The sequence below is a fragment of the Chrysochloris asiatica genome, unplaced genomic scaffold (genome assembly GCF_000296735.1).
Source record: "Chrysochloris asiatica unplaced genomic scaffold, ChrAsi1.0 scaffold00002, whole genome shotgun sequence".
Lineage (NCBI taxonomy): Eukaryota > Metazoa > Chordata > Mammalia > Afrosoricida > Chrysochloridae > Chrysochloris > Chrysochloris asiatica.
The window spans coordinates 4,577,568-4,591,479 of record NW_006408520.1 but is presented as its reverse complement, the minus strand read 5'-3'; the positions used below and the strand labels follow the sequence as shown (position 1 = coordinate 4,591,479).

Sequence of the window (13,912 nt, the reverse complement as noted above, 5' to 3'; positions counted from 1 at the left end):
ACAACAACAACAACAACAACAAAAACATGGTGGTGGTGGTAGTTATTGCATGCCACCAAGTCAATTCTGACGCATATTGAACCTGACTTCAAACCCTCCTTGATGTATAAACGAATGCTTATCTTCTCTCAATTCTTCTTTGTATTTTAGTTATATATGAATTATATAATTAATGAAAAGAAAGTTTCTGAGGCTGTAAATCTTTAAGGGAGTAGAAAGCCTCCTCTTTCTCTTCTGAGAGAATGTAAATTCAAACTGTTAACCTTTACATGAGCAGAAAAGAATATGTCTATAGCATTAAGTGGAGTCCTTGTGTAGTGCTGTATGATAAGCACTGGATCACAAGGTCAGTTTGAACAGCAAGGTTGGCAGTTCAAACTCACCAGCCTCTCCTAGGGTTGCTATGAGTGGGAACCAACTAGATAGCTGGTGAGTTTGAACCACTGACCTTATGTTTCAAAGCAACCTAGCATTCCAGCACGTTAACCCACAGTACACACGTGGACTGTGAGTTAAGAGCATTATAGAAATAATTAATATAATTATAAATCCTTAGTAGTTATTGACCAAATAATATTTTACTTTGTTTTGCGTTACAGTGATATGCACTAAGATATAGTCACAATGCCACAGGACATATGGAGGTGTAAATATACCACTGGAACTATTTCCAGATATACAATTCCTGCATGCAAAAGCTGGACAGTGAATAAGGAAGATTGTAGAAAAAGTGATGCTTTTGAGTTATGGTGTTAGAGGAGAACATTGAAAGTGCCATGGGCTGCCCATAGAACCAATAGATCCATGTTGGAAGAAGTACAGCCAGAGTGCTCCTTGGAGGCCAGGATGGCCAAACTTCGTCTCTCATACTTTGGACATATTGTCAGGAGGGACCAGTCGCTGAAGAAGGATATCATGTTTGGTAAGGTGGAGGGTCAGAGAAAGAGGAAGACTCCCAGTGAGATGGATTGGCCAAGTGGCTGCATCGATGAACTCAAGTGTGGCAACAGTAGTGAGGTTGGCCCGGGATCGGGCATTGTTTTGTTCTGCTGTGCACAAGGTCGCTATGAGTCGGTATCGACTTGATGGTACCTAACAACAATAACAACACAGTCATAGGCACATTTCCAGAAGTGATGTAGCCTTTTGTGAAGCAATATTTCTCAATGACATTTTTGTGCCAGTGAATCAAAATTTCCAATCCTGAATCTCTATCTGAAGAAATTCTGCCATCTGGAATTGATCCCTTTAGTAATGCTATTTAAATCATCATGGGATAATGCTTCTTAAACACCTGCAACTTAGTTCAGAAAATAAAAAGGAATATCTATTAAATTTATGCTCTCCCTTTGGGGTTATCTAGATAGTTGTTTACTTGTACTGTTTAAACAACTTTATTACTGGCATTTATTTTCAGAGCAATTTAACCTCCAAAGTTACTTATGAAACATTTAGAGAACACTAACACTACTATATCTTTTATTCACTAAAAATTTTTTCTGTTTGGTGATAATGTGCTAATATACTAATGAAGTACACATATGGAGCCAACTTTACATTCTTTCAATGGCTGCTGTTGTTACTGTTGAGTGCTGTGAAGCCGGTTCTGACTAAGAGCGAACCTATATAAGGTTTCCAAGGCTTTTGCTGGAACAGAAATTCTCGTCTTTCTCCCACAGAGTGGCTGGTTGGTGCAAACCCCCACCCTTGTGGTTCACAGTTCAGTGCTTATCCTACACAGCCAGTGTACTCTCTATACTTTCAATGGTACTATCATAAAGTGTGTATGCAAACAAGTATGAGAATCATTTCACCAGAAATTTTAAATTGTTTATTGTTTAAGAAAATTCAGTACAAAAAATTAGAAAAGTAGAGGTGATATATTGATTTATTAAACAAGGTTAAGATATTATATAAATGAAAATATTCAAAAGAATATTTATTTTTAATATTTTTAAAATATATATTTTAAAAATATTTTAAGTTATAACACCTTATAAATAAATTGGATACTATGACTATACCATGGAATATGATAATATCTTTTTCTATCAAGTGTCATAAACTGAAATTAACTCACATGAGTATTAAAGCTGAAGTACCCCAGAAAGTTGCAACTCAAAATAGTACTAAAGATGGAATAGGGTGGAGTGAGAAGTAAGGAATTTATCAACAATTTTGCAAGGCATAATTATCACTACATTCTTTAAGATCAATAGCTTGGTTTCTGCCTTACAGGAATTCTTAGATTATAGGATTTACTTCCTCTTGGCTTGTGAGGAGTCCCAGGGAAGGCTGTTTGGAAGAGATGACATTTGAGTTGTATTTTAAAATATAGGTAAGATTTGTACATATGGTGAAGAGGGAAAGAGTTTTCCAAGGAAAGGCAAAAACATGCATATAACAGCATATGTGATCCTCTCGCTGAACTTATTTTTATTCTTCTAAATACTTGGTATGAGGTAGACAGTAGGCATACCTGTGATATGTGTTTTATAACACCTTGTTTTTCAAGTTAAGAAAGAAAAAGAAAAATGTTCTTAGAAAATCCTATTTTTTTTATTTCAACAACATTTTTGAGTAACTAGTAGTGTTTTTCAAATTACACCTCTGTGGTGATGTGCACTGGACCACAAGGTCAGTTTGTACTGCAGAGTTGGAGGTTCAAATTAACCAGCCACTCCTTGGAAACTCTATACAGGGTAGCTATGATTCAGAACCAACTCAATGACACTTAACAAATACAACATGGTGATTTGACACTGTAGAATAATTACTGGATTGTTAGCTGCAAAGTTGGTGGTTCAAGCCCACCAATCGCTTCACTATGAGTTGGAAATGACTCCTAAAACCAACAAAAACATGTTTACAGAGGTGTCCTGGTATGGCATTGTAGGATAATTGGGTTACTATGAGTCAGAACCAACTCATAGTCACTTAACAAAAACAACATGAGATAAGGAACCCTGGTGACATGGTATGCATTGTACTGCTAATCACAAGGTTGGACGTTCAAAACCACCAGGTTACTCTGCAGAGAGAAGATGACGTTGTTTGCTCCCATAAAGATACTTAGTCTTGGAAACCTTATATAGGGCTACTATGAACTGGAACCTACTGGATGGTAATGGGTTTGCTTTTGGGGGTAAGTTGTGGTTAGAGGTCCTCATCTCACCCCATCATACGTACACCCAAGAGTTTACTACCTATTAAAGTTCCACAGATAAACTTCATTATGATATGCTGTGCAAATGCTTTTGAAATATGGTACATTTCCTAATCGTTAGTTACCTATGAGGAGGGCCTGTTATAAATATTGTGTTGTTTCAATATATTGCTCCAACCTTTGTATTAACAATATGGGTTGAAAAGAGAGAATCAACTCATATGTTACTCAGGTGGACTTGCTTCTATATGAGCAACATCAGCCGGAATGTCATTACACTGACTAATTGGTGTCAAAACTTTGTCAAGGATTTTGTAGAAGTTTCTGTTGAGAAGGAAAATCAAGATAAGCTGAGTAATTGAGAGAGAAATCCAAGACAAAGGGTGGTGAATTAATATTCCTAACGATGGTCATTTTTCCTAGACCCCCTGCCTTTTAAGGCATCCTGGCGTGGTGCTATAGGATGAGCATTGGACAGCAAGGTCATTTGAACTGCAAGGTTGGTGGTTAAATCTAACCAGCCACTCCTTGGAAAGCCTATAGAGGGTTGCTATGAGTCAGAACCGTCTGAACATCACTTAACAACAGCTGCCTTTCCAGGAAAATTCCTGCCTTACCTTCTTTTATTAATATTATTGAATTAGATAGAGTTTAAATTATTTTACCAACAATATACTTTGCAAAAACACAGGAAACCCATTAGCAGCCTGGTCCAAAAAGCAATTCTATTTGATGATAAATTCTTTAAATATGTCCATTCCCTCTGCAATCTCTTCACAAGGATTAATTTGCTGTTGGTAAATGCCATCAAGCTGGTTCTAACTTATAGTGACCCTGCCTAGGGTTTCCAATGCTATAAATCTTTACAAGAACAGAAAGTTACATCTTTCTCCCACAAATATATATATATAATATGGGTGACAGAAAAAAAAGTATACTTTTTTGGGGGCCACCACAAATGTATTTTTATATGGGACCTTTTTGGTATTAAAAGCATACTAAAAAGCAAATCAAAACTATTTGACTTTTTAAAAGACAGAACCTTGGTGTGGTGTTGTAGGATAAGCAATGAACTGCAAACCACAAGGTCAGCAGTTCAAATCCAGCAACAGTTCCTTCGAAATCCTATACCTGGTTGCTCTGTGTCAGACTGACTCAATGGATTTAACAACAATAACATTTAGAAACATTCATGTAGAACAGTCTGTTAGTGAGTTATTATTCACGATTCTGGTCTCCTGTGACAGGAGTAATCTAGTTCAAATAACAAATTAATATATACAAATCAGACTAATGAAGACCTGACAAAGTGTTAGTGCCCAGCACTTAGACATGGCACCTTGTACAATCCTAACACTGTCTCTCCGTGTATGGTCCTGTTAGTTGATGACCATGCTGTGTGTCTCTGTCGGGCTCTTCAGTTAACTAAGTCTCGAGAGAATGCCAGATGGTTTAGATTGACTTAATATTATTTAGGGCCTTATGAGCATTAACACATTTATTTACATAGCAGAGCTGTTCATCAGATCAGTGTAATGATCCTCATGTTATATTAGAAAAATAGGTATCTATCAGCTTATCAAGGACAAACAGAAATTCCAATGGTAGTTGAAGAATTAGAAATTAGAATATATTCCTATTCCTAATCTTATAGCATATCTGTCATCTCTTGTGAAATTTTAGGTTTTTATCTTTCAGACAATATCCTTTAAAATCATATTTATATTCCTGAGTTATGTTAGTAAGTCTTATATAAACTAGAGGTTAATTTGTTATTATAGAAGCTTTACATTAGGTCAAAACTTCTATTAATGGATTTAACGCTGAAAATATGGAATCGCTTTTCATATCTTGTATTTTTTCCTAAGAAAATTGTAAGAGGTGCCTTTTTTATTGTGCCTTTTTATACTATTATGTAAATTTTAAGATGACAAATTGAAATTGGCGTTTTGACCCAATTTATGGGCTTATTTTAAGAACCCATGCTGATAACTTTCACTTTTCCAAAAGCTGAAAAGAGAAAACAACATGACTGAAAGACCAAGAGAGGCTTATTTTATTATCGAGTGCCTACTATGTATGGTAAGGAGCTCTGGTAGCGTAGTGGTTACGAATCAGGCTGTGAACCGCAAGGTCAGCACTTCGAAACTACCAGCTGCTACGTGGGAGAAATATGAGGCTTTCTGCCCCCGTAAAGATTTATAGCCTTGGAAACCCTGTTCAGGGCCGCTATGGGGCGGAACCGACTCGAGGGCACTTAATAACAACAACAGCAGTGTGTGGTAAGGAGCTCTGGTAGCGTAGTGGTTACGAGTTGGGCTGCCAACCTCAAGGTCAGCAGTTCGAAACCGCGGGAGAAAGATAAAGTGTTCTGCTCCCGTAAAGATTTACAGCCTCGGAAACCCTGTGCAGAGTTACTGTGTGTAGGAACCGACTCCACGGTACTTAACAACAACTCATATGGATTCAAAAGCTGGACAGTGAATAAGGAAGATCATAGAAGAATTGATGCCTTTGAGTTGTGATTTTGAAGGAGAATACTAAAAGTGCCATGGACTGCCAAAAGAACCAATAGATCTGTTTTGGAAGAAGTGCAGCCAGAGTGCTCCTTGGAGGCCAGGATGGCTAAGCGTCATCTCTCATACTTTGGAAATATTGTCCGGAGGGAACAGTCGCTGGAGAAGGATGTCATGCTGGGTAAGGTGGCGGGTCAGAGAAAGAGAGGAAGACCCCCAACGAGATGGATCAGCCAGGTGGCATCATTGATGGCGTCAAGTGTGGCAGCGGTAGTGAGGTTGGCCCAGGATCGGACATTGTTTCGTTCTGCTGTGCATGGGGTAGCTATGAGTCGGTTCCGACTCGATGGCACTTGACAACAACAACAACATGTATGGTGGTGTCTTGGTGGGGCGCTGTGGCTTAATGCGCCAGACTGAAAAGCCGTTTTAACTGCAAGGTCGTCGGTTCAGGCTTACCAGTTGCTCCTAGTAAACCCTATACAGGGTCGCTATGGGTCGGAATCTACTCAACGGCACTTAACATCAACAACAACTACGTATAGTGGAGGCCTCGTGTGGCACTGTAGGATAAGCACCGGACAGCAAGGTAAGTTTGAACCGCGAGGTCTACAGTCTAAGCTCACCAGTTGCTCCTTGGAAATCCTATACTGGGTCGCTATGAGTAGGAACCAACTCAATAGCACTTAAAAACAGAAACAATTATATATGGTATATTAGGCTATAGATTTGGATATAGGTTGTTTGCTGTAAATGCTATGTTTTTGTTGTTAAAATGAACATATTATAGTGTGTAGTATCATCAGTAATTGCATTAATTTCATTGTTATATATATTCCATAGTTATACAAGATGAGTTTTTAGGGAGCTTAAGAGACTTGCTGAAGAATTGCACAACTAGACCTTAAAATTAATTCTTGTGATTTCAAGTTTGATGCCAGTTTTCATAGTGTCATTAGTTTGGGGATAGCATTTTTAATATTTATTTTAAATATTGTCATGATAATGTGTGCTTCATTAAACAAAAAACAGGAAGCCACTTCTTAATTTCATTTCTGACAATTAATTGTTTTGAAAGTAAAATGACAGTTAATTAATATGTGAGTAAATCAAATGCCAAGTTTTATTTTCTAAGTTAAAGTAAGCTTTATTCACTTCCATTTTTTGTATGCATACATTTCCTTATTACAAAAACAGAAGTTTTTATAATAATAATTGTCACGCTAAAATCCTTAAGAATGTAACTAAATTCTAAGTAGGAAAAGTCAGCTACATAATATGTGATACTTTTTTTTTTTTTTAATTTGGTTTTGAACTTGTTATTGTTAGCTGCCAACCAACTGATTCCATTTCACAATGATCCATGTGTGCAGAGTACAACTGTTCCATAAGGTTTCAGGTTTTTGGCCTTTCAGAGCAGATAGTCAGGACTCTGGGTGGGTTCAAACCACTAACATTATGCTAGTTGTCTAGCACTTAATGGTTTGTAACACTTACGGACCCATGTTTGTGTTTGTTTATTTGTTTTAGTAGCTCTCCTATATTGTTCTGCCATCTCTTCAATATTCTGAGGAGGTGAAAAGCAAATCCTTTGATATGGCAAATAACTTTTCACTAGAAAACTTTTCATTAATAAAAGACTTATAGCTAAAGTAGGTAATGCATTGGCTTTCAGTCTCACTAGGTTGAAAATTGATCTTTTCAATGGAGTATTTTATGATTGGTGGATGAACAGAAACCTGAACACAGGTGTGTAGACAGGAAGTGTGGAGGAAGTGGTACAGCAAGAAGTAGGTAATTGAAGAGATGGTTTCGAATGCTAAACACAGATGATAAATTCATTATATGATGTAGGCAGGCTCATACCTATAGTTTAAGATCTTTTAAGCCACATTACCCTACATAAAGCTTTCCCAAATTTTGAGAAATGATCACATATTGTTAAACAGAATCATTCTAGTGTTTCAAAATGAAGCTTAAGATCTTCCAGCTTCATCATTTCACAGATTAGAACACTAAGATCAGGAAAAGTTAAATAGCTTTGCAAAAGTCATACACATTGTCAGCGCCAAAGTAGGGTCTTGACACTGGGGACTCTTGTCTGTTCTGCTTGTCACTCTTGTGCTGCTTTCTCATCCAACAAAAGCATCAATCAGCACATTGTTGTTAAGTGCCATTGACTGGACCCTGCATCATAGCTACCCTTTATAGAATTTCTGAGGCATGGCTAGTGGGTTTGAACTGCCAACCTTGCAGTTAGCACTCCAGTTCTTATCCTGCAGTGCCATACCAGGACTCCTGGTCATCATAATCTTTGTTGCTGTTAAGTGCTCTTGAGTCCATTCCAACTCATAGTAATCCTATATAGAGTTTTCAAGGAGTGGTTGATGGGTTTGAACAGCCAACATTGTGATGAGCTGTCCAGTTCTTATCCTATCATCATGACCCCAATCATCATATTGTTGTTGTTAAGTACCGTGGAGTTGGTTCTGACTCATAGTGACCCTGCACAGGGTTTCCAAGGCTGCAGATCTTTATGGAAGCAGAAAGCCTCATCTTTCTCCAATGGAACCGCTGGTAGTTTCAAACTGCTGACCTTGAGGTTAGCAGCCCAATTTGTAACCACTATGCTACCAGAGCTCCTTAATCATATAGTCACGTTTAAAAGAAAATTATTTCAGTGTTAAAGGGAATAATAATTTTAAAAGGAAAATAGCACCATTTTATTTCTTTCAAGTTGCCAAGAGAAAGAATATTTACTTCTTGCAAAATTAAAGTTTAATGGGGTAAAGGAGAATGAGATAAAATAGGCTAGGAAGATATTTGCTCTTTCAAAACATAAAAGGGATTCGTTGAATCTTTCACTTTTTACCATATCAAAGTTTGTGGCTATACAATTACAGTCCTTGCCAATCTGAAATTGATCTTGTTGTACTGAGAATGTCATCTAGGAAGAGACAGGTTGATTTTAGGTAAATTGCCAGTAATTTATGTTTAAAACAGTTTTGAAAACAGTCAAAATAAGAAACTTTAACTAATTTATTGTACATAAATCTACCTCTACACAGGTAGATTTGTTGTTGTTGTTAGGTGCCATAACAACAATAACAAATCTACATATACACAGAGGGAGATTTATATACAATGAATTAAAGTTCTTATTTTGACTGTTTTCATACGAAATTAAGAAAAAAAGCAAAATAGTAACAAGACCAGAGATTGCTGCCAATTTCCCTAAAATCAACCTGTCTTCTCCTAGATGACAATCTCAGTGCAACAAGATCAATTTCAGTTTGGCAACTACTGTAATTAAATATCCACGAACTTTGATATGTCAAAAAAGTGAAAGATTCAAGGAATTCCATTTATGTTTGGAAAGAGCAAATGGCTTCCTAGTCTATACACAAGCTTTCTGGAATCCTGGTGTGGCACTGTGGGTTAACGAGCTAGACTGCAAGGTCTGTTTGAATTGCAAGGTTGGCAGTTCAAGCTCATCAGCTGCTCCTCCTCGGAAACCCTATGAGTTGCTATGAATACAAACAGAATACCAACAGACTCGGTGACACTTAAGAACAGCATTAGCTTTGTTAGCCTTTGGTAATTATGTAACATTACTAAACATGAGGGTACATGTACATAGTTTACTCCATTATTAATTACTGGAATTAATAATGGAATTTACAATGTACAATATAATTATTGACATTCTGAGTTCCTATCATGTTTATATTGCTTTAAGGAAACTGCTTTGTTCAGGGCAAAGTTCTAATTGGTTGAATTGTTTAATGTTGGAGATTATTGCTGAATCACTGTTATTTTTATGCTTGTGGTGTGTGTAAGTACAGGGGCAACAAGTTCTTTAATATATTTTAAAATAAGAAGATAGTGAATGATTGCTCAACATAAACATGATTTCCCCTAATAAGCTATTTTTCACTACTTTCATCAGGAAAATATGATGGCTATAAAGTTCAGCAGTGATTGCAATGTGTGAGTATGCCTATGCCACCTGTTTTTAACTGTTCTCAAAGTGTTTGACTCTAGTGTACACATTTTGTTTGGAACTTGCACCACGGTATTTATTTCCTCCTTTCTTCATAGATCAGTACTACAGAACAGAGAAATTCATGGGGGTTAAAATTTTGTGAGAATGCTCAAATATTGGTCTGTTAAAAATCTTCTTGGAAACAAAAACGAAGTCTACTCTTTGTACTATCAAGGTCATAACTGAACTGGATGCCTTCAGTTTAAAAGCACAGAGATGCCACCTAGCAGCCACCTTCAGGAATTTCCTACACAGAAATAGCCCTTTTCTATAAAACTGAGCAATAATTGAATTTATACAAGGTTTCAGGGTTGTTGTTTTTTATTAATTTCCTTATTGAATAATAATTAGTCATATTTCCTACAATTCAGACTCTATTGCAAATGAAATTAATTGACATCTCTTAATATAGACAAAGTGAAATGCCCATGAGTTTTTTTCTAACTAAAACTGGGAGCTTGTTAATTAGACTTTAATTAAGAAAATGTAATTCTGAGAGGAAAATTGATAATCTAATTCTATAAAAATATGAATAACTAATTTGTAGTGAATTGCCTTTTCTTCTGAAATAAAAATACTAACCTTGACAATTTTCTGATATGTTGAGTGAATGAAAGGAAAGTAAGTGCTTGCTGAAAGTAAATCCATCCTATGAAAACAGGAATTTGGGCAATTCTCAGAATGTAAAAATAAAACTGATTGTCAAGTAACTTATTTTACCATAAGATGGCGATACATAAGCACTTTATAAAATGTTATATAAGATCTGTAAGTTTCAATCACGGAATAAATTATAAACATAAATATAGTCATTCATAAATAGCATTGACAGTAACCACTGTCATTAGTAAAGTGTTCCCTTTGCAGGTAAACTAAAACACAGGAAGCACATCTAGGATTTAGATTTCCAACCTTGGATATATGCAACCATTCCATACTTAAAAATATATTTAATTCTAAGAGTTCTGCTATTTTTCTAGCTCTTGTGATTCCACGTATGATTACACATGTTTATTATTAAAATAAAGTTTAATAATATAGAAGACAACTTTAAGGTAAATACATTTGTTTGAAAATATGATTATGAAATATACCATCCTGCAATATTAAAACAATACAATAATATCATTTAAAAGAAACAACTGTTTAGAATTTTTGCACTCTTAAAAGTGTCATCACTTGAATTACTATTTTTTTTTTTTTGTCTCAAAACTGGTCTATGTGATACTTTTATCTTGGGTTTAAATTTGTTTCACCAGACAAAATTTATACTAAGAATGCTAATTTTACTATCTGAATTGGCATGACATATCAAGCAATTGTCATGACATTAAATAAACTTTGAGAAAATCCCAATTTTTAACTGAAAAATAACAATTACTTTGAGAATGTAATAGTTCTCTTTGTAAGTTTTTTTTTGGGGGAAGAAGCAATAAATTTAGTAATTAGTGTTCATTTAATAAAACATACAAAAGTAGCTACTAATTTTTTTTTTCTTTCCACTAATATTTTGTCTAAAATTCCAAAGAACTTTTTCAATATTAAAATAGCTTATTATAAATATTTTAATAGTCTCTATAATGCCATATGTGGTATAGAACAAATCATCAACTTCTGCTATTTTCAAACTGTATTGCAGTATCGAGAAGCTAAAAAGGATAGTTTGAAAAGTTAATGCAATCTCCTCCTTGCCTAGGTTTATGAGCTCATCTGGGTCCAACAGTCAGTTATATCTGAAGAAAAGTTTTGTATTATTGAATACTCAGAAAAAAAGTTCATCAAAACTAGAAAAAAATATTACTGAGAATGTTTTTATTTTTTGTGTGATTTATCTTCGTACTTAACAAAAGATCCACTGTGTCTATATACACTTAGTTTTAGAAAGAATGTGATACAGGCAATGAAGATAATTATGCATTAAAGATATCAGACAAATCAATCACATATGTTATTGTTAAGAAATGTACATTCCTATGTATCCAGTTTAAACAATAATGAAATTCACTTTAAATCAAATAGTTTCTTCTTCAGTAAACCAGTAATCAATTTTGCTTTTTAAAAATGTTTTACCAGGAATATTTAAAATAAGATGCATAGTAGAATGTGTTAAGAAAAATAATGTAACATGCCACTGACTGTGAAATATGCTAATATAGGTGCAAAGGGAAATAGCTATCTATTTAAGCAAAATCAACACTTTTCACCTGGGCGTAAAATGCTTTAAAGCTACCACTTAGTATGTGAAAGATGCCATTCAAATCATTAAGATGGCATTCACACACTGTGTGAAGCTTTCATAGTGACAATATCAGTACCACCATAGCTTTAAAATAAAATGATTTTATTGTCATCAGCTTTCCCCAGATATGAAAACTTCACAGATATAATTAGTATATATGAGAGCATTCTAAGTTTTTACTATAGTCAACCAACCATATATTAGATTATTGAATTGTCTTAGTTTATTGAATTAAGAAAGGAAAGTTAATTTCTCTGCATTACACAGATGTGAAGTTTCAAAAATAACTTCACAAAATTCTAAATAAATGTTTTTATAATACAGCATTTGCTTTCTTTAGTATCAAATTGATCTTGGTGCTTTAAATTAGTAAAATGATGAATAAACTGTATCTCTCACTCTTTTTACCCAAATGCCTTATCTTTTACTCCAGATAATTTAAATTTTCTTAGAATGCTAAAGCTCTCAAATCGCCTCACTTTATCATCAAGCTTACACCGTTAAACATATTTTTTTTCATATTTTCTCACCTTTTCATCAAAAGAGATTAACATTTACTTTAATTGCTAGCACTGGGTAATTTTCCGAGTTCAGCAGTTATGAGACAACTCATCCTTCCTATTGCCCTCCTTAGTTTGACAGGATTCTCACTTCCTGTTTCTTCACAGTGGCAATCAGAACTTCCTTAGTGCCCCTTAATTTCCTTAATGAAAAGAAAGAAGCAAACAAACACGAGCCCCTTTCATCAACCGCTTCTCAGCCATAGCAGAGTAATAGCTCTGCTGTTTTGCCGTGTGTGTTACAAGCAGCATCCCAAATGATTTGGACACAAACCGCAGCACGTCTGAGATGGGAGTATTATTGAACAGGATCAGCTGGTAAACGTTTTCTTGCTTTCAACAAAGAAACGGTTCACCATCTCCTAATATATTTTTACAAATGGCATTGTTTCATCTGCAAAGTCTTTTGCATTACCCGTCCGATTTCAAAAAAGCATATAAAGCAGTTTTACACAAAATAAGCTACATTTCCCCAGAGAGCCGCATTGCCCGCTGCCCATACACATTACATTCGTTCCTGGTCCCTCCCCCCTCGAACTAAGACTCTACCTTTAGGAGCTAATCCTACGGTAGTTCACCTTGTTATCTTCTAAGCAGTGGGTAAAGCCAGACACCACGAGGTAGCTGGAAAAGCTGTTTCCCGTGTCGTTTTTGGCATATTTATTTTGATTTTTGGTGGGTTTGTTACACATTGCATATTTATTTCAAATAAGAGTTAAAATATTGCCCATACCTTGGAAGGATCTAATCCAGCAAGCAAAGAAAGCAGCAGAAGGTTGAGAAGATTGGACGTCGCCTGCATTCTGATCTGGGTTTTTGCCCCCTCTTTACTCTCCTTTATGTAGCCACTCCACTCTCACTGCAGAGACCTTCCTCTTGTCAGTTGCACTTTCTGCCTGCCAGTCAGAGCACAGTGGAGGCAGAGGCGGTGGTGGCAAGCAGTAACAGCAACAGAAGCAGCGGCAGCAGTAGAAGTAGCAGCGGCAGCAGCGGCAGCCGCCCTGGGGGGCGATCATTCCGCAGGCATTCTCAGAGCTGGAAGTCCGGGGGCCCTAGAGGGTGTACTAGGCTGCAGTGGGTGCTGACCGAGGTGCTGAAGTTCCTCCAGCCCGCGTGTTCCAGTTTACCTTCTCCCAGACTGTTTTCTAGCCCGCCCAGCTCAAAAGTTTTGACCCAAGAAGAGAGAAAGGGAGTAACTGCTGGGAGAGGTGTGGAGACCTGAACAACGGATATGACATCACTACAGCTCCTGGAGACTTGGGGGGTGGGGTGGGGTGGGTTGGTGTTTTGGGGGGAATTTAACTAAACAAAGATCGACCCTCTGTGCTCAGTTCAGCACTGGCTGGCAAATGTGAGCTTCAGAGAAGTAAAAACTCAGCTAAATAG

At 36.2% G+C, this 13,912-nt stretch overlaps 1 protein-coding gene across 1 annotated transcript in view; it reads right to left on the bottom strand.

Annotated features, from left to right (window-relative positions):
• OLFM3 (olfactomedin 3) overlaps positions 1-13,563 on the bottom strand; it is a 313,170-nt gene extending 299,607 nt beyond the window's left edge. The window contains exon 1 of the mRNA XM_006830904.1: positions 13,260-13,563. Coding sequence (XP_006830967.1) covers positions 13,260-13,328 — 69 coding nt within the window. The 5' untranslated portion in view covers positions 13,329-13,563. The remainder of the gene's footprint in view (positions 1-13,259) is intronic.
• Positions 13,564-13,912: the final 349 nt, after the last annotated feature.